This window comes from Serinus canaria, chromosome 11, assembly GCF_022539315.1.
Source record: "Serinus canaria isolate serCan28SL12 chromosome 11, serCan2020, whole genome shotgun sequence".
NCBI lineage: Eukaryota > Metazoa > Chordata > Aves > Passeriformes > Fringillidae > Serinus > Serinus canaria.
In genome coordinates this window covers 19,994,825-20,021,626 of record NC_066325.1, presented here as the reverse complement: position 1 = coordinate 20,021,626, position 26,802 = coordinate 19,994,825, and the positions used below count along the sequence as shown (strand labels likewise).

Genomic DNA, 26,802 nt, shown 5'->3' with positions numbered 1-26,802 from the left:
GGCACAACCACCTAACCCAGCAGCATCCTCATTAGAATCCTCATTAGCTGCTTCATGCAATTAGCTCCAGGTAGTTGAAAGCACATTTTTGCTTGGCCTTTCTACATCTGTGTTTTCCCCAAAGACTTAACTACCTGGTTTAATGCTCAAACACTAAAACTCAGCTCTCCTTCCATAAAGTATTTTAATCTAAAAATAATTTGAACCATGTTTATTTTTAAGAACTTTTACCCTCCCAAAAATAATGTTTAAAAGAAAGCAACTTTAACCATGAATACAGAGTAAATAATTGCTGTTGCTTTCCTTGCAAATAAATCACTTTTACTCTGAATTTAAAAAAAAAAAAAAAAAAAAAAAGATCAAAAGTAACATTAATCATGCTGGCCAGGGAGCAAAAGGACATTCCCAGACATTAACTGCCTTCCAAATATGAAAAACATATTAAATATCTCTCTAAAACAAGATGTTTTCCTCATGTTTCCTTTGAGGGAAAGCTGCTGGGCACATTCCTGCTGGGCTAGGCTGGGGGGGGCACCTGCAGTGTGCCACCCCTCAGCACACCTGCCCCACAGGCCTGGCATCCAGCAGGCTCTGGCCCTGGGATGAAGATGCTCTGGTGGCATCAGGCCACCTTGCCTTTACACAGGAATTCTGCACTGAGAGTTGTCCTGACTGTGCAAATCGATTTTTTCCCCAAACTTTTGCAAGAAAGCACACACATGGAAACTCCCACTCATCTGGCTGCCAGCATGGCACACGCAGATCAAACGCCACAGATTGTGCATTTACTTAATCATGCCCTGTGATTTCTGCTGCATAGGATGGGAGCCACGAGGGAGAGAAGCCCGCTTGGGCAGTGTAAGGGAATACAATTAGAGTCAGTCCCAAAAAAGACCCAGGAAGCTGTTTTTCCCTCAGCCTGGCTGGCCCAGAATCCCAGCACACCCTCAGTAACCCTGAGTCAGCAAGAAGGTGCTGACTGAGCCCAGAGTACCAGCAGGGACCCTTAACCCCGCAGTGTGGGTTTGTCACTAGGACAAAAGAAGGGGGTGACACCCAGTGCTGGCATTGCCCACGGAGTGAAGGCCATTAAAAGCACTGCTTCTACAGAGGGGTTTTATCCTTCCCCTTCCCACCTCCAGAGACTGTTTAATGCTTTAAAGACACATTAAGAAAACACAGATGCTTTCTTCCCTTAACGGGAACTGGGGAACTGAGTGGCCAGTGCAGCCCCACTCTGGGACACACCAGGTGCTGGCCACAGGGACTGCCCATGGGAGAATGCCACTGGCTGCCAGCCTGGCATAGCCCCTGCCAGTGCCATTCCATACTGCAATGCCCAGTTTCTGGAACACCCCCTTGCCCTGATCCTTGGAGCAGACACGTTAGACCACTCCTGCCAGGCACCTGCTGCCACACCACACCTCCACAGTGAGGCTGCTCATGTTCCTGCCCCCAAAAACAAAGCTCTGCCTAAAAGGAGAGGGATGAGCTTGGTGCCCCAGCAATAAAGGCTTCTCAGCACCATCAGTAACTCCTCTTCCCCTTCATTTCCCTGCTCCCTCCCACAGCAGGAGGGAGACACAGACAGGGAGGCTGCGGAGCAACAGCCAAATCTCTTGTTGGATTTGCTGTCTCTATTTCTTTGTTACTGAAGTCTCCCTAATTACTTTGAAAGTCTGTGGGTTCTGGTTGCAGGAATGAGGGGTTTCTGTCAAAGCAATTTTCCAGAAGAAGCTGTTTCTCTGGAATAAGCTTCTCATCTGCTAATCCACCAGTGCCGCAGTTGCCGGCTGGCCCAAAACAAAGGAATAAGGTTTTCCTCCCAGATACTCTAAGGAAGAATTTTATTAACAGCATATATGTATGATTGGAATAACAGAAATAAGAGTGTATTTGTGAAAGAACTGACATCAAACCAATACCCAAGTCCTCTGAGGACAGGGTAGATGCCTTTGAGCAAGAAGCTTTTAAAAGACTACCACAAAGCATACAGGTCCCTCACTTTTTCCATCGAGTTTCTTCTCTGTGTCTTACTAGTATCCTTTTATTTTAAAGCAATAGTATTTGAACTTGTACCAACTCCTAAAAAGTAGGATTTTACATGTTTATCATCTCTCATAAGAAGAAATTCGCATATATCCAAGTGGCAAACAGCACAAAGCGATTAAAACTTGGCAGAAAGTTCATAACAGTGAATCTTTAAAATGTTTCACGCGAAAGAGCTGATAATGCAAAAGCAAACGCAGTGAGTGAGCATCCCAGGATTTGTGAATGAAAGCTGTTCAGCACCTGACAGCCGACGCTACAGGTCCTGTTGGAGCAGGAACTGGCTGTGCCTGGCTTACCTGCTGTCCCCAGCCGAGCTCTGCTGACACCGTGCCGGGCAGCGAAGGTGGGGCAGAGGCTGCTGCAGCTGAGGGCTCTCACAGCATCAGGGCTGGCAGCGAGGCTCCCTCTGCACCCTCGCGTTCCAGCCGGTCCTGATGGCACCAGTGGACTTTGGGAGGTGTTTGGGATCACAGCAGGACAACCTGACAACGCCTGCCCTTGGCTGTGGTGAGAGCACAGTCCTGAGGGGACCAGCCCAGTGCCCGGGCTGTTGGAATGTGTGCCCTTGGCTGAATTGTAGCACCAAAAAAGGAGCCTACAGAAATTATTGTTTTCTGATTCACTCTTAGACTAACACTCAAAGATATACAATCTTAAGTTTTTTTCCAAACATTAGGAGTAGAAAAAACAAATATTTAATAAATTAATTAAACTTCTGTTGAGCAAAAATACTTCAGAGCATACCCTGAGCTGTGGGTGTGTCTGTGCCACCCCCAACACTGCCAACAGACCTTGCGCAGAATTGCTACAGTAAAAAAAAAAAAAAAAAAAGAGAGAAAATATAAATACATGAGGCTTCTCCTCAACCTGTTTTTCTTTCCTATGAAGGAGACAGTTATCCCTGCTCCAGGAGGACGGAGATAAGCACACACAGAATGCCCACAGGCTACAGTTTTTCATTTTCCTCTTGGCCGATCTACAACTAAGCTGCCAAAATAAACAAACTTCTCCTTCCAGTCAGGCTCAAAATGAACCAAACTGAATTTTTATATCATAAAAGGAAGAAAAAAAATAAGCAGGAACAGTCAAAATGCTTAAAATATCAACACTTTTTCCAGAAGGGAAAATAAATTTCTGAAGACAAGCTATTAAGCACTGATTTCAGACACTAATTATGCAGTCCCCAACACATCCAACGCAGTATCTCAGTCACAGTTGCCTTCCTAAAGTCAATGAAGTGAGAAAGTTTGGCCTAATGACATCAGGGACCAAACCCAGACTTTTTAGGTCAGAAGAGGACCAAGCACATATTTTGACAGCTACCTCATCTAAACTTGTTCTTTGCAGAGCAACAGCTTCATTAAATGACAAGGTTTTTCGAGTGACATTTTTGTGGCTCAGTAAAAACTCCAAAAAGAACTTGGAGAGAAATCCAAAGTCTCCTCATTGGCTTAGAGCAGCAAGGATGCCCCAGAGTCACCTGAGCAGCCAAGAGCCAGCTCAAAGTGCCGGTATTCATATTTTCTGGAGACACTGAAATTTCTCTGGAGGATCCAGAATACTTTAAATTTTAGACCAAATATGAACTTTAAATGATTAAACGTTTCATTGTGTACTGAAGACCCAAAGGATGAGCTTTTCTAAAATGCTGACAACACAAAAAGCACTATGAAGACCCAGAGACTACCCCACAGCCATGCCATGCTGCCATCAGAGCATTTCCCAGGGTTCTGACCCAGCTCTGCCTTGGCAGGCCAGGAACCACCAGGAGAGCTCAGCCCAGCCTGTGCAGGCTCCCCCACACTGCAGCTCACATGTCCTGTGCGGCCAGCTCCAGAGGTTGCCCTGAGCTGCTGCGTCCTGCACTACCACCTGCAAGAGATTTCTCTGACCACCCTGCATTAGAAACTCCTTTTAATTACCTCCTGCAAATGAGTGGCCCTTCAGAGCAGGGAGGGGCAGTCCCCGGGAGGTCACGCCCGTGCCGGCCGCTCCAGCAGGATCGATACCTGTGTCGTGTGACAGCCATGGGACAGGGGGAGAGCACTGAAGGTTGCTGCAGCTCCCCTCCCACCTTATCTTGGAGCAACCCAGCACTGTTTTAACTTACCAACACCTAAGGCACCAGGGAAGGTGTACACAGGCAGGAAATTCTCTGGCAGCCGATTATTTTGTGGGATATTGAGGAAAAGGAACACGAGGAGCAGCCAAGATCTCAGAAAACCCTTCAGATGCTTCCTCGTCCCCGCTGCTGTGCTGACTGTCCCCAGGCTTCACTGACCTGCCAGTCTGAGGCACAGGCACACCAATCCACCACGATGCTCCATAAAACGGTGCAAAAATACCTGTTTTAAAGAAAAGCCCATTTTGTGAGTCACGTAGACAAAAGTACAAACCCCACGTACCTGCTGTGTCAAGCAAAATACATAAAGCACAATCAGAAAAAAACCACTGAAAAAATGTGAACGGCACACAAAGCAGTCTGGAAGAGTAGCTTAAAATGACTGATGGGCTGCTTGTCACTTTTGTATGTATTCTTACCCTTCTTCAACTCACTACCCTCATTTCCCTTTTTTTAAAACCTATTCCCCTTATACAGTATCTTTGATCCTTTCAGAGTATGATACAACATTAATAACCGAGGCAGACAAACATCCAGACAAAAACAGAGCACGTCATCTAACACACTTGGTTCCTCACAAAAGTACAAGCTTTACCTGGATTTGTGTGGCCAGCAAGATGGAGTTATCAAATTAATTCACATTTTGCAATTTTTTTTCCTTGTTGTTGTAATAGGAAAAACCAAAAGAGGAATTATTTCTGCTACAAATATGACAACTGCAGATCCAGACCAACAGTGTGCCAGAAGGTTGGAGAGCACTGGCCTGAGACAGCAGCCCCAGGCATGCAGCAGTGGAGCCATGGCAAGAGTAGCCTCCGTTCTTTTTAAAACCAGAGTGGAACCAGCTGGCTGCAAAGGAGTGGGAAGCTGTGCCAAGCAGGTGGCATGGCACACCTGGAACGTGCAGGGCTGTGAGCCAGGCGCTGGCACAGGGCTCTGTGCTGCAGCCCCAGGGGGACACGGTCACTGCGCTCCCCGAGGGCAGGGCCAGGCTGCTCTTGCTGGGGACAGGCTCACTGCACATCCCGCTCGGGCTTCCAGCGATGACAGGGCTGCTGGCTGAGAAGGGACTCCCCAAAGGTGTGGCCTGTCTGTCCCTGCACGTCCAGAGCAGGGTCTGGGCCCCGTTACAAACACGGGCATTGATCCACGGCGCGTTACTGAGCTCCGTGAGGGACACGGCCACAGCCGGTGGCTCCTCAAACAGGGGTGTCAAAAGCTTGGAGTCACACAGTCAGGATTATTTTCTATTTAATCTCATGGACATTCCAACTGACCCCTGCTCCTGACATTGCCATAATTAGAAGCATTTGACATTACACTTTAACAGCATTTTTCTTAGTTGCCATTTTTGTGAGCAATTAATAACCTTGACTAAAAATAAAATTTATGTATATATACACTGTGCTATGAAACCCACAATATTTTAAGACAGTGTTTCATCTGAATACTTTCTTGAGGTCATGTGGAGCATCTATCTCTTTATATGGATAACTAGCAGCAAAGAGGAATCTGTCGTGATAACATGCAAATAAGTACGGTGCATTCATACGAGACCAAATGCTAGAGTAATAAAAAGGAAGGAAAACTACACAGCAGGACAGATATTTCCAGCATTAATGAAGCATTTTCACCTGCTGTGCAGACACAAATTCTGTGTACATGAATTAACACTTGCTCTTATTTGTTTTCTCACCTTCTTTATAGACTAGAACCCCTATGTGCATCTTTACTTTCAACTAATATTAAGAAGCATCCATGGCTGCAAAGATTATTTCCATTTATTCATGTGAAAAATGGGGCTGTTGTGTACACTTCCTGAGGGAAAAAAATTAAAGAGTTATGCCAAAAATTAAGACAAAAAGTCTGTTGGACTCTCATGATTTTTCACCAAGATACTTTTTAAAAAATGACTCTTACATCCAAGCAATGGTCACTCTATTGCCAATAATAAGGGCAAAATCAATTTCATCACAGAGCTTCCGTACTTGCTTGTTGAGCAAAGCTCAGCAGGAGCTCCTGGGCTTCATGGAGGCAGAGACTGTCCTCTGATTTCTTATCTTAATGTTTTACATTAACATTCTTTTAATATTAACAGGAGCCTGAAAACAGCCCTGTATGTGCAACTGGATCATGTGCTTATTTCCACCAGCGCTCCTCTCACAACCAGCTCCTTGTAGATAAGATTTCTGAAATAATTAATACTTTCATGGAACCAGCTACGTTTTAACGTCAGAGACATGCAAGGAGATGGCTCTGAGAAAAAAAAAAGTCATCACCTAAACAGGTAATTTTTACTGAATTGCTGAGGGGCTCCAGCACACGGAATTCCCTTGGCTGTGCTGTATATTTGCTGTCAGAACATATACACCTCACTCAGCTTGGTTCATAAAATCCGAGTGTGTTAAATCTCTGGTGATAGAATAGTTCTGATTGCCTTTGTTCTGCTAATTAGCAGGGAAAAAACCCCTTGGAACAAGTTCTTCCCAGTGAGTGCGTTAGGGCACACACAGTGCAGTAATAGCACCACAAGAAACTAGTGTAACAGAGAATTCTGGCTTCCTGCTTTCTTAAGCCTGACACAAAGCTGGAATAATTAGGGTGATAAAGTCGAAGCAGCCCGAGTAAATTCAGCTAAATCTGGTATCACCACAGTTGGGACACTTATTTGCATGCTTAAATTACTCAAGTGACTAATTTTATAATTTCCTTTTCAATTGCTGAATGCCTTACGTCTCAAACGAGTCCCCTGGGAGGCAGAGGCACAGCACACGGTGTGTTAAACTTACAAACTTGTTATACTGCACCAGATTAGCATAATATTGCATACGTTATTCCTTATTTAATAAAAATTTAATTGTGCATATAATTTGATAATTCAATACCAATAATTTGTTACACAATTCTAGAATGCACTCACTTGGTTTCTTCCTTGGAAAAAAGTTACCTGTGAGTTCTCTGTGACTAAACATTCTCACTAGAACTCCCAATTTTGCCGTATTTTACCTGCGGGCTTCCTAAGCAGGACACAGCTCAGAGCCAGGGAAATCAAAGCCTTTTACTGGCACTCAAATGCCCTTAAATCCAGCCCCCTGGGCTTTGTGTGGAGGATGCAGAACACCGAGGCTGCAGCTCTTCGTTAATGGTGTTCTGATGATGCTCCTTGGGCACATCTTTCAGCCAAAGCCAGGGAATGACCACGGAGTGACCAGACCAAACAGCATTCTGCGGCCAGGTTCTCCACACAGGCTGATGCCATGCGGGGATTTCAATCACAGACTGCAGACGACTGAAAACATCTTGAAAAGCGTTTGGGAAATCCCGAGTCGTTACATCATTCCCAATTACCAACCCTGGCAGACCAGCCCTTCCACCGGTTTGTTGACTTGCAGTTTGGTTTTCCGTGTCCTGGAGGGAAACGGTGATCTTGGGAACCTCCTAATGAAAGTAAAACTCACTCCACGGGATCACAGGAATGACAAATTCATTCTCTTCACTAGAAAGTAGCAGAAAATATTTGTCTCAGGTGTTCTACTAACATGTTATTTCTTCCCTGTTTTCTAGCTTGGCGCTCTGGAGCTCATGCAAAGCTTCTGACACAAAAAGGAGGGCAGGCAGCAGCTCTCCAAGCCCCGGGGCAGCCCTGGGGGTTTAACACCCATCCACCCACCCTTTCCCCTGCGTGCCAACATCGAGTCCCAGCAATGCATTTTAATTGAGAGCAATCACTCCGCTAATAGAGGAATGCCAGAGAATGCATTTTTCCATTGAAAAAACCTCCTAATAAACAGCCACCTTCACCCAGGTGTTAAACCCATTAAGCCCCACAGCTGAGAGAGGACAGGGCTCTTTCACATGAAAACAAACTTTTTGGAGAAGGCATTTCTCTCAGAGCTGCATTCATGTCCTCCCACAAAGGTCAGTGCAGCTCAGCCCGGAACCTCTTTACATCTGCCAAGCCTGTTTGCAATCTCAGTGTAACACACAGGTCACCTTCCTAAGCTCCTCTACCTTCTCTACTTTTAAATTATTAGTATCATTTATTTAAATTTCCAACTTGCTGTGGAGTATTACCATATTGAAATTAACTTTACTGGCTGTAATCACTTTAACTTAATAAAACAACTTACTAAGGCAAATTTGATAAAATTATAGTACCTCCTTGGGGTGTTACCTTTGTGCCCCAATATAACACCTTTTAATATTATATTTTTAAAAGTCCTTTTTTGTCAAGCTCAGTGGAGAACTAATTAGCCTTTTTCTAGAATGCAACAGGAGCAAAGGGAAGTACAGGGACTATCACTGGAATCCAAGGGTGGATGAGCTAGAGCACCACTCTTCCATGACTCAAGGGTGTAGTATTTACTAAAACTGACTCATTTTTACATCAACAAATACAGCTCATGACACTTTCATATGAAAACATCACTTGGGCAATTGTGTCCCTGACATAAAATCAGTAAAGAATGGTTTCCATTAAAAAAACCACCAAACTCAACAGCCAGAACACAACAGCCCAATCAGCTTACCAGTTAAAAAGTAATTTGGGAGTCCACCAGTGATTATACCCCAAGGAAACACCCCAAACTCTACACACAAACCTCAGGGGCACCTCCTTACAGATCCAGAATATCCTGTACCACTGCAGCACTGCTTCCAGCACTATGAAAACTCATGTGGGACAGCTTCAGTACCCAGGAGCTCAGGTGCCCTCCAGAACCTGAAAATATGGGAATGTGGGAGCATCCAAGAGCCTGCCCAGTGGAATTCCAGTCAGGGAACCTTGCCGGGACAGCCTGGACACAATTCACAGCTATTTTAAACACATCACCTACCAAGCACACCCATAACCTTCCATCACAACACTAAAAAGTTACTGTCTCCTGTTCATGACAATTGGAGCTCTGCAGACACAACCTTCCCAATATTTGGCTGCAGTCTAAGAATGGAAAAGAGAGAAAGTCTGGCAGAAATACACCTAAGGAGATTTTATTCAGGGAAGAAAGGACCTCCTGCTTCACACACACAAGCCATTAAGAATTTTACAACCAAATCACATGGAGCTGCATGTACAGAACGTGTTCCTTCTCCCTTCCAGCCCTGATAAAGGAGCCTGGCTCCAGGCTGGATGTGTTTCCTTCTGCTTCAGGACTCAACTCTGCCTTTCCTTTTCTTTTTGCTTTTCTCAAATTCCATGGAAAGGCATTGTTGTTAAACAGCAGTAAGTGTTACTCTCCCAGCAGCGGACACTAACAATAATTCAGCCCTGTGTCAGGGGAGGCTGTGAGTTCCTAGCTGAATTTATTTGAAAAATAAAGTTTGTTCTTTTTCTCCAAGATCTTTCCTTAAGCCAGCATGGAACTCTTGTAAAAGAAAAGTGCCTCTAAGTACCAACTACCCAAGGAACAGCCTTTTTATTTTATTTTTTTTTATTCCTTGCTCACCATGACAACATAATAAATGAGCCCTGAGAGACTTGCAGTGCTTAACTATTTAAAATTGTGTATTTTATCTTTCACTGTAGGCTTCCAGACATAACATCCATGATCTATTTTCAAACCCTCTTCAGTGTCTCTGAGTGAAAAGCGCCAATTTTCACCTGCGATACGCAATGATCAGAAGGACACCTTGAGCGGGGACTCTGGTAACACTTTACAGAACTACTCTTACAGTTTTTTTGTGATCTATTAATAATTACTCACTCCTGTAAATGAAAGGCAACAAGGCAATAGTTTCACCATCTGCTTTTTCCATTTTTGTTTGGAATTCTGCTGGATGGCTCTGTATTCTTTCATACATGACTAATAGGAAAGATACAAGACTAATAGGAAACACAACTGCAACTTCACTTAGGGTTGGTTTCAGTTAACAGATGGGCTTTAAACTATCCAACATAAAAACATTCATTTCAGAAAAACTGACCCCAAAACTGCTTCATAAAATGAAGTATTTCCATTTTTTTTTTCCCCCCTCAAAGCTTTAGGATCTTTCATGACACTACAGTATAAGAGGCCCCTGGGTTAAAAAAAAAATAGCACACACACACACAATTTCTGACCTTAAATATCAGAGACTAAAGGTTTTGCAATAAAAGTATCAGCAGTAACATACACGGCTCTACAAAAAGCCTTCAAGACCACAGCTTTCCTTGCTAAATTTCAAATGCCAACATAAAATTACAGGAAAGAGATCTCCAAAATCCCTTTTTTCAGCCCAGTAAAGCTCCAGTTTTCCAGCAGCCATAGAGCAGCTGAGGTGGGGCTAGGTTGCAGCAGCACTTCGCTCTGGATGAGTGACTCCCGTGAGGCAGCCACGGATGGACGCCGGCAGCCACACGGGCTGGGGGCAGCAGCGCCAGTCCTGCTTCCAAAGAGCACGGCACGCGGGAAACTGCTGGAGCATTTAGCCAGGATTAACAAATGGGTTTGTCAGGACCCCTGGACGTGCCCGAGGCCGGGCTGGAAGGGGTTTGGAGTGACCTGTGGTCCCTGCCCAGTGTGGTGCCAGCTTCAACCCCAAGCAGGCTCAAGGCAGGAGCTTTCCCAGCCTCCTCTTCCTCAGGCTCTGGCTCCAGCCCAGCCCACACCACAGCACTGGCAGCAGCTTCACACAGGTTTACACTTACAATTAAAGATGTTCACATTTGTACTCTACAGTATTTTTTGCAACTTGGTTCTCCTGCTTTCTGTGCCAAAGGCGCCCGTGCAGCCCCCGGACGCGGAGGGTGCCGGGGCTCCCCAGACCTTCCGGGCAGAGCCCGCAGGTGGCGGCAGTTTCGCGTGGAAAAACCGGAATTCCCTTTCTTACAGTCACGGTACCGGCAGATTCTGAGCCCGTCGGGGACAGGCAGAGATCCTCCCCATCAGCTCCTCTCCCCAGCCGGGGCTGGGCAGTGCCAACACAAGCAGCAGCATTTCCCTCTGGACCAGAAGCCCAGCTTTTCTCTCCGCTGCTGTTACGGAGCAGCATCCCAGGAGTCACCAAAGCACAAATTAAGAAGCAGAGGAAGCAAGCGAAGCTTTCCAAATCTCACCCCATGAGCATAGCTCTTCATTTTGAATACTTTTATTACTTCCTAACCAGAATTCTCTGAGCTTTGCAGAGAGGTATAGAATCACTCAAAAAATAATAAAAAAAGAACACACCAAACAAAACTCCCCAAACCGTGTAGTTAAAAAAGGCTGTTAAAATTTCATACAAGAATTGACAATGGAGAAAAGTTAGCAAATAGGACTAAGTAGAAAGTAAGTTCCTGTGTTTCCAGCAGTGGCTTTGCCAGATGCATCATCACATCTGCATGTGAGCAATTTTTCATTATTTATAAATGCATAACAGGAACACGGCCAAGCTACAAACCAAGGACTCCAACACACATTAAAAAAAAAAAAAAAAAAAAACCACAACCGGAGAATGTGTCTTGGTTATAGAACAAAAGAATTCATTTTATCACTTGGCTTTAGCGCTGGAGAAAATGGCTCCTGGTGCGCTGAACCCCGTGATAAATGTGCCCCCTCCAGATCTTTATTGCCCCTGTAAATCACCGCACTGACAGCACTTAATAAGAAAGCTTTGGAGTGGGTTTGAAGTTTTGCTTTGTACAAATAAAATCTCATATTAAAGAATTTGCTAGTCCTCAAGGTGTGGAAAAATAAGTATGACTAGAACCTGTTGTGCTTGCTTTTTTTAACTGTTTGTTTCCACTATTATTTTTTTTAAATCAGTTTTTAGCAAAGGGACCAGAATAGAATAAGGAAAACGGTCTGTATTAAAATAAAAAATTAGAGTCAGGACTTAGTTATTAAAACCCCATATTTCTGATGTTTCTATATCCTGTGATGTCTGGACAGGGCAACAAAATCAGAGGCATAGAATATAAAACATTAAATATCATCCATGATGCGATATGACATGTTGACAATACTCCTGGTTTTTAACTAAAGAAAGTGAGGATTTGATGTCCACAGTTATTGGTCAAAATTCCACTCTTTGAGAGGGGGCAGGATTATCTGAGTCATCTGCTACCCCCCAGGTGGGAACAAAAGGGTTTAAATCCCTTGGCAGCAACTGCAACAATATTCACAGATGTGGTCAGTAACGACTTCTCCATATATATATATATATATAATTTTATATATTTATACACACACAGCTTTGGTCAAGCACCCTATAGGGATACAGAGGAATAAATTACTACAACACAAATATTTAAAGTTCACATCAGAAAGTGAACAGAGTAGTTTATAATTAGAGATTTAATCGTTTGCTTTAGAGATGACATTCTAGAACAGATATTTGAGGGGGGGAAATGGCTATTTGGAGGTGTCGAGAAGCAGAGTGGTGCTTGGCTCAGGCCATCATGCACTGATACAGTGTCAGCACATCACTGAATTATACTTTAACCAAAATAAATCATAATTCACATGGTGGTGGCTTTCTGTTCTGCTACCATGACTTGTGTTATCCTTGCTCAGTTCCAGACAGCATCATTCCCTCTAAACCAGTTTATGGCACACCCTGGCTGGGAAATCTTAACAGGAAACTACAGTTATTTGGACAAAGCTAAATGTATTTATAGGGAAATAAATGTATTTCCTGTTCAAACTGGGAGCACAAAGGTATTATGTGACAGACCATCAACAGGTCTGGAGGAAGTCCAGCTTCTCCTGACGCGTAAAACACATTTGAGGAGGTACCTCAAGGAAAATACACGCCAGTGGGCATGGTCTGTAAGTGCAGGAAAAATAAAGGAAGGTTTTTCCCTAAGAACAAGCCCAACCAGTATTAAAGGAACACATTAGTAAGAGTCCATTAGGATTAGGATCCAAAGGATCAGGTATCAATCTTTCCCAGCTGCATGAACCTTTCCATGGATCTTTTTCTGCCTCTCACATCTGCAAAGCTGTGGCCCCTGTGCCACCAGAAAGAGTAACCTGGCTCTTGGGGCCAGGGCACAACACCAAACCAGGCAAAAGGAAGAGAGTCAGGGCAAAAGGAGGAGAATCAGGGCACACGTGGATTTGGAGGGAAGTTCCAGGTTCATCCTGTTCTCCGCGGGGACCCCCAGATCTGGACACGGACCCAGCACAGCCCCCTCCCCTTCCATGGACATTCCTGCTGCCCCCTCTCCCGGCAGCTCACCAACAACTAGAGCCTGCTTTAGCATTTACAATCAGTACTTTGATTTTTAAACTATTTAAGATGGTTTACTCTTATTTCCCAGACTGGAAACCATTCTTATACCGCTGAGAACAGCTGTGTGTAACTTTTGGGGGTTGTGTATGGGTTGGATTGGGTTTTTTCAACAAAATAAAAGCCCAGCAAATACTGCAGGAATCACCTGTTCCATCTTAAAGAGCAGGTGCCCTCCTCCCTCGGTCCCCACTCCAGGTGAGGTGGCAGTGCTCAGGGACAGTCCCAGCTCAGCACCCCTAGAAGGATCCCCTCTCAGTGTGGGTGTTTGCCCCTCCACAGCTCAAACACCTCCTTAGCTGCTCTTTATTGAGCACCAACACTCATTACTGACTTCTCAGTTCCCTGATTAAGCACCGCGCTGCCGGGATCCCCAGCCTGCATGTGCCAGCTGATCAGCTCAGTAATTCTGATAACCTCAACCCCAGAGAGCTGGGAAGGGAAGGAGCTGCAATCCCTGGGAGGCGGCTCCGTGTACCCCTGTGTGCACAACATCAACACCCCACACTCCCAGCAACGCAGTCCAGAGAATCCAACCCCAAACGCGCCAAGTTCCAGAGCAATTTCAATTAAAAGCCACAACGGGTCATTAAAATGCCCCTTAATTGTGTCTGCATGGCGCTCCGTGCTGCTCCTGCCCCGCCTGGCCCCTCTGGGGTGGCTCTGCCACGGCCGGGGACAGCCCCTGGCCCTCTGCCCCCGTCCATCTCCTCGCTGTCCCCCGTCACCGCCTGACATGATTTAACAACTCTAATTCCTTATTTAACGATGTCAAAGGTTTTTAGGAAATTGACTGTATTTCACCAACGATATATTTCTTCTGGATGACAGAGTGGTTAAAATGATTTTTAAACCAAGACAGCAAAATAAAGCAGTAATAAAATCAATAAAAGGTGCTTAAAACATTCCTTCTATTAGGTAATGGCATTTAAAATATCCGTAGCTTGTAATGGCACTTAGGATATGCCCGAAAATCAATGAGCTAAATTACTTATTGAACTAGTTAATTTGAACATTGAGTTTTATATGTATATTGATAAAACAAGTGACAAGAACCCCGGCTGTGTTGGAATTCCATGGTCACATATCTCCCTCTGCCGGGAAAAAAACTCGAAAACTCCACTAGAGACTTTTTTTTTTTTTTTTTTTTTTTAGCAGGAGCACTAAAGGATGTAACAACTGAAAACTCCACGAGAGGTCTCAGACTCTGCAGGGTTTGTAAATTATTGTTGTTTTTGCCAAAATCTCTGAAGTTTCATGATGCTGAATAGCAACAAAAAACCTTCAATTGCATCCAAAATACCATTTGGCATTTTGAAACGCCAAGATATTACCGCTATGTACAGAAATTTACAAAACCCATGTGGGAACAGTGAAAAAAACAAAGGGATATAATAGCACTTTAAAAACTGTGAGATCACCCTCAGCAACTTTGATATTTTTCATGTTAGTAACTCCTCCGTTAGACTCCGAAGTAACAGCCTCAGGTAATACTTTTTCTTTTCCTTTTTTTTCTTTTTCTTTCTTTTTTTTTTTTTTTTAACTAGAAATGAAGAGTGGAAGACAGAGTTCTGTGTCAGCTGCTGCCCCTGAGGTGCAAAAACCCTTCTCCAAAGTCTCACCTGAGCCTGTTTCTCCTTTACACGCAGCACAAACCTCTACACAATCTGAGGCCGAAGAGCAGGGGCTTTACCTGACACGGTCCCTGGGAAGAAAGCAAACACTAATAACGATTTCTGCGTGTTTTCGGGGACTTTTATGGCTGCGGTGGCGGGATTGCTGCCGTGCGCTGAGGCTCCGGGGCCTTTCCCGGGCCGGGGAGCAGGGACAGCTCCGGCGCACCTGAGGGCGAGGATCACACCCGGGGTGGGCTCTGCCCCCGTGCCAGGCTCGGGATGGAGCGGGGGATTCCTCCCTCGGGGAGAGGGCACCGAGAGCCCTGAGCCGGGGAACGGCGAACCCCGCCCGCACCTCCCACGGCAGGGACAGCCCCCGGCGGGCTCGGGACACCGAGGGCAGGGATGGGCGAAATGAGGGGAAAAGATGGGGAAAGCGGAGGGAAAAGGGGAGGGGAAAGAGGGGTTTTAAAAAGCGAGGGAAAAGAGGAGTTAAAAAAGCGGGGGGAGAAAGAGGGGAGAGGAGTGAAAAAGAGAGGAAGGGGGGTGAAAAAGAGGGGGAAAGGGGAGGAAAAAAGGAAAGAAAGGGGGGGGAAGAGGAGGGGAAAAGGAAAGAAAGGGGGGAAGGGGGGGAATAAAGAGAAAAAGGGGGGAAAAGAAAGAAAAGGGGGGAAAAGAAAGTCAAAAGGGGGAAAACGGAGGGTGAAAGGGGAGGGCCCCGCCGCTGAGGGCCGCCCCCTCCCCGCCCCCTCCCCCCCCCCTCCCCCCCTCGGGGCGGAGCAACGCCGCAGCCCAAGATGGCGGCAGCACCCTCCCAAGATGGCGGCGGCACCGTGCCACTATGGCGGCGTTACCTCCTCAGGATGGCGACTGCCGCGTCCCGCCGTGGCCGATCCCCCCCGAAGATGGCGAGCGCACCTTCCCAAGATGGCCGCGGCCCCGCCCCGGCGGCGCCGGCCCCGCCCCGCGCGCTGCACGCCGGGCTCGGGGCGGGCTGAGGGCGCGGGGCCGGTCGGGCCTGCTGCGGGCGCGGGCGGTCGGAGCGAGCGGGGCCGGGCCGGGCTGGGCGGGCGCCATGCCGGAGCTGGCCGTGGACAGGGTGGTCGTGCACCCGCTGGTGCTGCTCAGCGTCGTCGATCACTTCAACAGGTGCGGCCGGGCGGGAGTGGCGCCGCGGCGCTGAGTCACGGCCGGGCCGGGAGCGGGGCCCTGGAGGAGCCCGGGGCCGGGAGGGGAGCCGGCGGAGCGGGAGGGTCCCGGGGCCGGGAAGGGGACCCGGTCCCTCCGGCACCCCGGGTAATTTGGGCCTAATCCCACTCCCTGCCGCCGATGCCGAGCGGTTTCAGGGCCAAAAAGAAAGCCCTGGATCCCAGGAGGCGGCCGAGCCCGCAGTGGGTGGCACTGGGTTGGTCGCTGCCCGCTGTTCGCAGCCGGTGTCGGGGTCGCGTGCCCCGTGAGTGGCACCGGCCCGTCCCTGGGCACAGGCTTTGGTTCCGAGGGCAGCGGAACGCCCTTTTGTGGCTGTAAACACAAGCCGTGATAGCACAATCATAACCCCCCTCTTCCACCCGCTGTGTCATCTCCGACACGGGATGGGGATCCCCTCTCCCTCCTCCCCGTTTGTGGCAGGGACTGACAGTCCTTTTTCCTTTTAGAATAGGAAAAGTGGGAAATCAGAAGCGAGTGGTTGGAGTGCTGCTGGGCTCCTGGCAGAAGAAGATCCTGGATGTATCCAATAGTTTTGCAGGTGAGTTCGGGTGTCCCGTCCTTCTCCAGAGCCACTGAATGATTTAGTGGCTGGATTGTCTTGGGGGTTTTGAAGAAGCCTTTGATCCATCCATGTACAAATCACCTCGTATCCAACAACAAATGCAAACTGCTGTTAACACCCCTAAGTAAACCTCACTCTCCTTTAGCAGCCAAAAATACCCAGATCCAGAGCATTTCAATAAACATTTTAATTCAGGAAGTTGGATTCTTAAACGCTGGTGTTTTGTTTTACTCCCAGTACCCTTTGATGAGGATGACAAGGATGATACCGTGTGGTTCCTGGACCATGACTATCTGGAGAACATGTATGGAATGTTCAAGAAGGTCAATGGTGAGTTGAGATCTTCTGACAGTCAGGGATACAGTCCCAAAAACTTTCAGGGCTGTGGAAAAGGGAATTCCTATTAATCACAGAATCCTTAAGGTTGGGAAATACCTCTAAGATCATCAAGTCCAACCATCAGCCAGCACCGTGTTCTCCACTAACCACGTCCCACATCCACATGGTTCTGAACACTTAGAGATGGGACTTGCATCTCGAGATGTCAGATGTGGAGGCTGTCAGACCCTGAGAGCCACACAATTAACAGAAGCTGTTAATTACCAGTGAAGGGGCCAGGAGAAAAGCTGTGGGTCAGTGACAGTGATGAGTGAGTGCAGTCACTGCTCAAGCCATGGCCTTGCAATCCACTTCCCTCTCCTCCACACAGATCAGACCCTCAGCCTCCAGCAGCCCACCCAGTCTCTGCCCAGGTCTCTCTGCTGGGGGCTCCCCTGGTTCTGATTCCAAATCCTTTCTCTTTTGCTCAGCCAGAGAAAGAATCGTGGGGTGGTACCACACGGGCCCGAAGCTGCACAAAAACGACATCGCCATCAACGAACTGATGAAGAGATACTGCCCCAACTCTGTAAGTGGGGCCACCTTGGGCTTGTGGGGTTGTTCTTCTCTCTTTCCCTAAAAGGGGCATCTGGGAAGCCTTGTCCCCGGCCTTTTTTGCTGGTGACACAGCTGTAAAGTGATTGAGGAACTTGGATCAGGAATTTTTGAATCATTGTCCCAGTGCCTGAGCTTGCGCTTCTGAGCAGCCTTGTGCTGGTGCTGAGGAGGGAAGAGCTGGCTTGGGTATTTTTATCTTACTCCATGACCAAAATCCAGTTTTCTGCTCGCTTTGTTCCTCCCAAAGGTGCTGGTGATCATTGATGTGAAGCCAAAGGACCTGGGGCTGCCCACAGAAGCCTACATCTCCGTGGAGGAGGTCCATGATGTGAGTGTTCACTCTGTGAAGTGTCACAGTCACGGCTGGGAGCTCTTGGAGGCTGTCACTCGTGGGTGTCACTGGCTGCAGGTGCTCCCAGGTGTGCCCAGTCATTGTGGGCCTGCCCTCAGCAGCTCACTCCTCACTGAGCCCCACGCAAACAAACACCCAGTGAGTCACTGTAATTGTGGCATTTAAATTAATTCTGGATGCATATAAAATACTGGATCTTTTAGCCTTTCTAAGGCCTTCACTGCAGAGCAGGAGCTGTTCTCCCAAACTGCAATGAGGGTGGATCAGAGAAGAGAGAAATAACTGTGATATTACTCCCCTCCTGGGCACAGATAAGCAAAATACAGAAATGGGAAGTTAGCCAGAGCAGGAGAGATTGCTGGGGCAGTCAGTGACACTGATTAAATCAAGGACATCCCAGCTAGAGCCGTTCCTCTCAGATCCCTTGTGGCCTGTGTAGGGCTGCTTTTCTGGTTTCCTCGGTGCAATCCCTCGTCCCCTGGCTAAAATCCCCCATCTGTGTGTCCCTTTAGGACGGCACCCCGACCTCCAAGACCTTTGAGCACGTGACGAGCGAGATTGGTGCTGAGGAGGCCGAGGAAGTGGGTGTGGAGCACCTGCTGAGGTGAGGGGACAGCTGTCCCGGGCACTGCCACGCTCCAGCAGCGTTCCCTCTCCGCTGCCCGAGGAGCACATCCAACATGTGGCACAAATCCTGGGAGCCTGGCTGCCATCAGCCCCCAGCCCTGCTCACACGGCTGGAAAGGGCCCAAGGGCTGAGGTTCTAATCCCCATTCTCTCTGGGTTTCAGGGACATCAAGGACACCACGGTGGGCACGCTGTCCCAGCGGATCACAAACCAGGTCCATGGCTTGAAGGGACTGAACTCCAAGCTTCTGGACATCAGGAGCTACCTAGAGAAAGTGGCCCTGGGCAAACTCCCCATCAACCACCAGATCATCTACCACCTCCAGGACGTGTTCAACCTGCTCCCAGACGTGAACCTGCAGGAGTTTGTCAAGGCCTTTTACCTGAAGACCAACGACCAGATGGTGGTGGTGTACCTGGCCTCGCTCATCCGCTCCGTTGTGGCCCTACACAACCTCATCAACAACAAGATTGCCAACAGGGATGCGGAGAAGAAGGAAGGACAGGAAAAAGAAGAAAGTAAAAAGGAGAGGAAAGATGAGAAGGAGAAGGACAAGGAGAAGAGTGATGGCAAGAAAGAGGAGAAAAAGGAGAAGAAATAAAAGGTGTAGCTTTTTTATTTGTAAATTAAAAATCTTGTAAACTAAATCCCTGGTGCTGGGGTCTTGTATGATGTGCTCAGCACTCTGTCCTCCTCACCCAAGCAGGGTTGGGGGGAGCCATGTGGAGGCTTCTGATACGATTATGCTGTTATACAGCACTTCTCCTTGCCCCAGTGTGTCTTTGGGGGTGTTGAGGCCCCAGCTCACACACACTCTGCTCTCACTGAGCATATTCCCATGTTCCATAATCCTTTGCCATCAGCCAATTTTGTGCACCACAGCCATCCCTCTGTTTACCTGGCTCTGTGCCCCAGCCCTTCAGGGTGTGGCACAGCTGGGATGTTGTCACTGCTGTCACACCTCTGTGCCTCCCTGGGGACAGTGCTGGTGGCCCTGTTACCCCTGGCCTGGATCAAGCAGTTCTGGGGGCTGCAGGAGGCTGTGAGCCTGGGGAGGCAGTGGAGCCAGCACGGCTAACACAGAGCAGGCAGGGACAAAATCCGTGGGATTTGTGATCCCAGTGCTGAGCTCCAGGCGCCGTTATGGCTCTGGAGCCCTGGCTGTGCACAGACCCCACGCTGGGAGACACACAGTGCCCCAGGATAGGTGCAGACCCTGGACATACAGAGGGACCCAGGAGACACGGGGAGCCAGCACACAGGCACACCTCGGCAGCTGCTTTGTCGTTTATTGCACACGAAGCCGCGCGGGGCAGGCGGGGCCGTGCGGAACCGGCTGGTTCCCAGCCCGGAGCCGTTGCAGGGTCCCATCTCCACAGCCCCCGGACACACGGACACAGACAGGCCGGGTCTGTCGCCCACGCACACGGGGAGGGACAGAAGTGACAGCCCGGTGATCCTACCCTCCTCACTGCAGAGGGAACAGGAGTGTGGGCAGAACCGAGGATCCGAGCGAAGGCCGGCAGGGCCCGGAGCCCCCGGGGCTGCTGTGGAGCACCAGCTCCAAGCAGAAACCACATCATTTAAATACAACTGCCCAGGGGCCACAGGCTGCACATCGGGACATGCCAGGGACACACTCAGGCAGGCTCTAGCTCCAGTGACTGCGGATCTGGCCTGGTGCTCAAATGGTGCACGAGAGCCCCTCAGAAGCATCGTCTTGGGGGTCCCTGTCACTGTTACTGAATGCTGGGTGCAGGATGGGGCCCAGAAGTCAATCTGAGAGCCATTTTCCCCCTCACCTGCCACTACCAAAATGCCATGAAAGGCAGGAAACACAAGGGGGAAGAAGAGCATCTACCAAACACATAACTGTGTCTGTGGAGGGGGCTGGGGAGCCCTGGTGCCCCCTGTGTTGCCCCCCAGCCCCTCTGTGCCAGCCCTCGCAAGCCAAGCCCTTGTGTCCTCTCCATCACACCTCAGATTTCCTTAGGGAGGGAAACACAGCCCCGTTCCCCCAGGGCCGTGTCAGTGCAGAGCTCGCCCAGGAGCAGAAGCCACAGTGTCCATAGGGGCCCGTGTACATCCCGGGGAAGGGCTGGGCCCTGGGCACCGGCCGGCAGCGCTCCGGGAACGCCCCACAGCTCCATCACTCCTGTCCAAACCCTTCCGTCTCCTCGATGGCATAAAGCAGCTTCTCCTTCAGCTGTTCATAGCTCTTGTAGGGAGGGAGATCCAGGCGGTTGAAGCTGGGGAGAGAGGGGAGGCTGGGCCAGGCCAGCAGCAGCAGTCCCATCCCATGGGACGGAGCCCCGTGCAGCCCCACAGAGTCACGCTCCAGCCAGGCTGAGGGGCAGTCACTTACCACGTGTGGCTCCGTGGCAGCCATGTCTCTTTGCCAACTTTATCGATGCAGAATTTTTGGGGCCCGTTGCTGCCTGTTAATGAATAGCACAGCAAAGCTCTTTACATGACCAGGAGGTGAAACAGAAACCCCTCTCACACACACTGAGATCCACTGTCATGGCCCTAAAATCCCAGGGTCACACAGGGCGTAAATCTATGGCAGCAATCCCTGCCTGTTTGCAGAGAGGATGTTCAATAAACAAAGGAGAAAAAAATAGCAGCACAGAGGGGCAAGAGCACCACCTCTGAGCACGATGGTTCCATAGCAAGTGTTAAAACTCATTGATCTGTTAACCCTCAGGATTGTGCGAGTCCATCCAAGAGTTTTAAAGGACCTGGCACAGCAAGTCTGAGTCACTGAGGTGGCTTTTTAACACAGTGGGAATGCTGGAGAGATTCCAGGGGTTGGAAAAAGCTAATATGCCAGCAAGAACAAGTGAGTGGGTTAAGCAAGCTGGTTAGCTTAACATGAATGCCAGGAAAGTCAAGGAAAGGCTGGTATAGGCCCCAAAAAACAGTAAATTAAAGGAGGAGTGGAACCACACTGTGGTTTTCTGAAAAAGAGGCTTTGTCGCACAAGAATGAAAATTGAATCAGAAATCCAATCTCATTCAGACTGAGATCACAAACCAGCCCAACAAAGTTAACCCTGGTGGGACCCTTGGTCACGGCCAAAGAACGTGTGTGGAAATGGCACAACACCAGAGCACTGTGCTCAGACCTCACAGCTGCTTTCCTGCTCACATGCTGCCACGAGCTCTGTGTGGGGACAGGGACAGGAAGGTGCCACCCCCCAGGACACACCGATGAGCTCAGCAAAGCCCCCGACGGGCAGGCGGCAGGTCCCCGTCACGAACTGCAGCAGCCGGATTCTCTTCTCGTTGTCCATCTCCTTAACCACCTGCAGCAGAAACGCAGCAGCTGAGTGGGATCCTGGTCCTATCCTGCAGGATGGCTCCTGCCAGGGCACCCCACACCCTCAGCTGGGCTCAGACTGACCTGCCAGAACCACTGGATTTGTTTGCTGTTCTTGGTGTAGTGCCTGTAGATGGTATTTTTCTGCCACTCGTTCATGTCGATCTCCTGCATCCCGCACAGCATCAGCTGGGGACAGGGGACACTCAGCAGGGGACAGACAGGGCCCTGTTCCCATGCTCTGAGCACCAACCCCTCTGGTGCCAGCCGTCACCTGGCCCAGGTGGTGTCACCTGCCGTCACCTGCCAGCACTGAGGTGTCTGGCACAAATTCCTCCCATCCAATGGGATGTTCTCTTGCCAACAGACCCAACAAGCCACCCCCCAGACCCGGGGTTGTCCTCAGCTGACGGGCACAGAGCATGAGCAGGGTCACCACGTGCCACTTCCCATCCACATCCCCACCCCAGGTGCCAGCTCACCTCCAGCTCCTTCTCGTCGAAGTAGCGCAGCCACTCAAGCGGCACCACCTCGTTGAAGCCGTCCAGGAACGCCTTGGTCTGCTCCTCCACGCCCCGTGTGAACCTCCAGTCCGTCAGCAGCCTGGGGAGGCAGACGGGGTCGGCACAGAGCCAGCACCGCTGGCCTGGCCCGGGGAAACCCCAAGATCCCTCCCCCCAGAAGGGAGGGCCCCGGGAGTGTGGGGAATGGGAGAGGGGCTCCTGAAAAAGCACCAGGGCTCCCCTCAATTCCCACTGCTGGGTTTCTGTCTCTGCCCCCAAACCCGTGAGCAGCATTCAGCCCCAAGAGTGGCCTTAGGAGCTCCAGGGGTGCAAACCACATCCCCTGGCTGGAGCTGAGCTGGCCCTGGCAGCCCCCAGGCAGGCAGGGGGAACAGCCATGGGATGGGAAAGCAGCCTCAGCCTCTCTCCCCTCTCCTTTTTCCTGAAAGTACTGGCAACTGCCCAGCCCTCAGCAATCCAGACCGCAGCAGAGCTCGGCCAGCCGCGCCAGCCCGGGCTTGTCACAGGCCACGTAGGCCAGGGAAGCGGCCACGTCCCAAGCCCCACGGTCCCACCCCTGCAGCTGCTGGGGGCGGGTGCCTGACAGGACCCTTGGGACAGCCACTCACATGATGTACTCCTCCTTGTTCTCCTCCGTCACACGGATGCTCTCACCACCCTCCTTCAGCTCGTGGGTGGTCACCTTGCCCAGGATCTCCATGTCCTGGATGAAGTACAGCTCCAGGCCACACTCTTCCAGGCTGTTCTCCCTGGGGGGGGACACTGGGATGTGACTCCTGATGGAGGCACCCAGCAGCAGGGAGGGGCTGTGGGGAGAGCTCTGCAGGAGGGAGTGCAGGGCGCTCACTTGGTCCAGACGATGGAGTTGTAGAACTCGGGGTCGATGGACTCCAGGTCCTTCAGCGTCGGGCGCTTGTTCAGCATCCGTTTGTAGAAGGGCAGCGTGAAGCCAGTATCGATGAACTTCCCGTGGTACAGAGCCTGTGGCCAGGAGGGGACTCCAGGTCACAGGGAACCCTGCGATGCAGCCCTGGGGCAAGACAATGCTCCACCCCGGGGCAGCCACGGGGCAGAAGGGACTCACTCAGGGGTTCCTGAGCTATGGCACTTGCTCCTGGCTGGCACACATGGAGGGGAAGGGTAGGCTGCCCCAACAGCACTTCCCAGGCCGGGTGGGCTGCAGCCCCTCTCCCTCCCCATGGCAAATTCCACTGCATCTCCCTCTCCCCTCACAGGCTCTATTAAGAGCACTTGTTTAAACAGAGCTGTGCTGTGGCTTCCCTGAATCCCTGGCTTCCAGGAGCCCCGAGGCAAAGGCAGCCAAAAATAATGCAGACGCTTGTCTAGAACGGCCCAGCGGTGAGTAATAGTCTGGGGTTTTATTGGTATCCTGCGAGGCGGGGCAGGGCAGGGCAGGACAGCGGGGCTGGGGCCGCCTCCACACACACCCCGCGGGGCTGCGGGCCAGGGACCCTTCCCGGGCTCGGGGAGCCCCAGCAGCCCCCCTGCCAGCCCGGGGCACACTGGCCTTGAGCAATCCGACACAAACGGGAGGAGCTGCTCTGGAGCTCGGGCAGCTGGAAAATCTCACACTGCTGGGACTAAAAATAGTCCCTGGAGCTGCAGACCCGACAGCACCTGGGGTGACAGCCAAAGACCTGGAGCCATCCATCCCCGCCACAACTCCTGGGAAACCAGGTCTCCTCTGGCCCCACAGCCATTCCATGGATTCAAAATGCATCACCCCGCAGCACCCCCTTGAAGGCCCATCTCCCACTGACCCACACATGGGCGAGAAGGGGCTCAGGGAGGGCAGCAGTGCCGAGCCCAGCACAGCCATGGCACACAGAGCTGCCTTCTGCCCTGCTGACCACCCTGTCCCCTGCTCCTCACGGGGACACAAACCCCTGGTGCCACCACCCCCCGGCTCTCACCATGGCGATGAAGCGGCCGATGAAGCGGAAGTAGGTGAGGTGGTCGGGGTTGATGGAGGAGGCAGGGTTGATCTGCAGGCAGTAGTTGTTCTTGCCCGCGTACTCGAAGAGGCAGTACATGGGGTTGAGCACCTCGTGGGACAGAAGGAAGAACCACTCCCTGGAAGGAGACAAGGGGAACACGGTGACAAGCAGCTCAGGGAGGGGACAGTGCATGTCCCTGCACCAAGTGGGGGCCCACCTTCGGCAGGTACTGGGCACTGGTGTGATTAGGCAAGGCTGGGTGCTGTGTGGGGTTTGAGAAGTGTTTCTGAAGATGCCAGCTTGCTGCAGACCCTGCTCAGAGCATCAGGAACTTCGGCAATTGCCACACACAGTCCCAGCTGGGCTGTCATACACACACCCTCCGAGTGCACCCAGCCCCTCTGCGTGTGCTGTCCCAGGAGCCCCATGCCAAGGTCGGAACAGCACCATCCTGGCTTTGCTACCCCAGCCGTGCAGGCAGACAGGAATCCTCAGACGTGGAGGCAGCCCCGGCATCCTGTCCGTGGTTCTACCCTGTGGTAGAACAGCATGACGTAACCTACCATAGGGTAAAACCACTGGCAGGACACGGAGAGAGGCGGAGCAGGAGCAGGAGCCGGGGTAGCAGCCCCACGAAGGGCAGCAGGCGAGCGTGGGGTGGCAGCAGGCAGGGACATGCCAACCCAGCTCCAAGGAGATGTCCCAGGTGACCCAGAAGAGGCTCACAGGGACACAGGACCCTCTCCAGCCAAGCTTCAGCCCATGCCCTGTGGTAACATCATCCCAGGGCAGCAGCAGGTCTGCAGCAACCACCTCACACCCTGTCTGCCTTGGGACACACTGACTGTCTGGGAACACCAGGGCCTGTTTGCTGCAGGGAGACGAGGCCACTCAGCCCACTGCCCCCACAGCTGGAAGCAGCAGGGGAGCCCCAGCTGGATCCCCTGTGCTCTCACTGCCAGGGACACCCTGATGCTTTCGGGGTGTTCCACCACTCCTAAAAGCCAGTTGCCCATTTGAATGCCCCTGGACTCCTCTGCTCAAGGGCTGGGGGCCCTAAGTGCAGCTGCCTTATGCATGCACTGCCCACAGGACACAGGGCAGAGGCAGGGCATGGCCCTGTGGCCCGGCAGGCCAGGCTCACCTGGCGATGCCACCGTAGTCCAGGCCCTCCTCCCCACGCATGATGATGTACAGCCGGCGCCGCAGGTCGTACGGCTTCATGTTCATGATCTGGGGACGAGCAGGGCAATGTCACCACGGCCAGGGCCAGCTCCACTCCTGCCCGGCTCTGTGGTCCCAGCACCTCCTACCTGCTGGAAGGAGTCCTCGAAGAGCGTCTGCCGAGACACGCTGATCTTCACGTGGCTGGGCAGCGCGTTTGACTGCAGGCAGGGCAAAGGCAGAGGGCTGTGTGAGGCTGGCACAGTTCTCCTCACCCACACCTGCCCACAGGGCTCAGGGTACCCACACAGCTGCCGACAGCCGCTCTACTCACGTGGCAGAGGAAGCGGAACTGGTGGTACTTCCAGCGAAAGCTCCGGTCGTACGCGCCCGGGGAGCCGCCGTGCTTGCTCCTGCCAAAGCAGCAGGGCCTCGGTCACACCCCGTGCCTGCCCCGAGCGGCCCCGTCAGGAGCCAGGTGGGATGAGGGTCACTGGGGCACGGCTCTCCTCGGTCAGAGCCCACGCGAGCCCCGGACGTGCTGCTCGGGGCTTACCCAGACTCGAAGCCCGGGCGCGGGTCCTTGAAGGTGGTGGTGCGGGTGTTGTGGTCCACGAAGTACCGCACGCTCTCGTTTGTGTACTTCATCTCCCAGCCCGGCGGCAGCGGCGGCTCCTGAATCATCCTGATGGCAAGGAAGGGCTCACCAGACAGGCCCTTCAGCCAGTCCCCCCCTCCACTACAGCTTTGTGCCAGGCAAAAGGAAGGATTCATGGCATGGGACTGGGGACTGCCTATCCACACCATGGGAGAGGAGTCCTGCCTGGGCAGCACTCCGGCCACGGCCTTGGCACTGTCAGAGCTTCCCCCTCCATCTGTGGGACACATGGCCTCAGGGCAGGCTAGGTCCCTGGAGAACTGCACCTTCCCAAAGCCTGCTACCCCCCCAGCCGCCTACCCCTGCGTGCGAGGGTCTTCCCACTGCGTGGTCCTGGTGTTGTGGTTCACGTAATACACTCGCCCATTGTCCTGTCTCTTCTCTAGGAGAAAAGGAAGAGAAAGCGTTAGCTGGAGTCCTGGGAACAGCCCTCCCCTTCCCAGCTCACAGGAAATTTGTCAGCTCCCCCATTCCACCTCCCTGGCTCGTTTGGAAAAGGCAGGATAAACCC

The 26,802-nt window shown here is 51.1% G+C and overlaps 2 protein-coding genes and 1 long non-coding RNA gene across 3 annotated transcripts in view; 1 reads left to right on the top strand and 2 right to left on the bottom strand.

Annotated features, from left to right (window-relative positions):
• Positions 1-4,176: 4,176 nt before the first annotated feature.
• Positions 4,177-15,972, bottom strand: LOC127060053 (uncharacterized). Its single transcript, XR_007778593.1, has 3 exons — positions 15,834-15,972; positions 14,986-15,068; positions 4,177-4,397 (listed from the first exon to the last, which is right to left on the bottom strand). It is a non-coding gene; the product is annotated as an uncharacterized LOC127060053 (long non-coding RNA).
• On the top strand, positions 15,904-19,313 carry PSMD7 (proteasome 26S subunit, non-ATPase 7). Its single transcript, XM_030227779.2, has 7 exons — positions 15,904-16,128; positions 16,635-16,726; positions 16,988-17,080; positions 17,560-17,657; positions 17,934-18,014; positions 18,551-18,642; positions 18,829-19,313. Exons 1-7 carry the CDS (start codon positions 16,055-16,057, stop codon positions 19,265-19,267), a joined length of 969 nt encoding a protein of 322 aa, XP_030083639.1. The 5' UTR covers positions 15,904-16,054; the 3' UTR covers positions 19,268-19,313.
• A 622-nt stretch (positions 19,314-19,935) lies between these two features.
• Positions 19,936-26,802, bottom strand: part of WWP2 (WW domain containing E3 ubiquitin protein ligase 2) — a 30,306-nt gene continuing 23,439 nt past the window's right edge. The window contains exons 12-24 of the mRNA XM_030227654.2: positions 26,592-26,673; positions 26,190-26,318; positions 25,968-26,046; positions 25,783-25,854; positions 25,614-25,702; positions 24,446-24,605; positions 23,359-23,492; positions 23,120-23,260; positions 22,470-22,590; positions 22,072-22,176; positions 21,877-21,973; positions 21,032-21,104; positions 19,936-20,915 (exon numbers count right to left, since the gene is read on the bottom strand). Coding sequence (XP_030083514.2) covers positions 20,816-20,915; positions 21,032-21,104; positions 21,877-21,973; positions 22,072-22,176; positions 22,470-22,590; positions 23,120-23,260; positions 23,359-23,492; positions 24,446-24,605; positions 25,614-25,702; positions 25,783-25,854; positions 25,968-26,046; positions 26,190-26,318; positions 26,592-26,673 — 1,382 coding nt within the window. The 3' untranslated portion in view covers positions 19,936-20,815. The remainder of the gene's footprint in view (positions 20,916-21,031; positions 21,105-21,876; positions 21,974-22,071; positions 22,177-22,469; positions 22,591-23,119; positions 23,261-23,358; positions 23,493-24,445; positions 24,606-25,613; positions 25,703-25,782; positions 25,855-25,967; positions 26,047-26,189; positions 26,319-26,591; positions 26,674-26,802) is intronic.

Coding starts and splice junctions, on each gene's coding strand:
- PSMD7 (XM_030227779.2), top strand. CDS start 16,055: ATGCCGGAGCTGGCCGTGGACAGGGTGGTCGTGCACCCGCTGGTGCTG. Junction 16,727..16,987: donor TGTATCCAATAGTTTTGCAG/GTGAGTTCGGGT, acceptor TTTTACTCCCAG/TACCCTTTGATGAGGATGAC. Junction 17,658..17,933: donor AGAGATACTGCCCCAACTCT/GTAAGTGGGGCC, acceptor TTCCTCCCAAAG/GTGCTGGTGATCATTGATGT.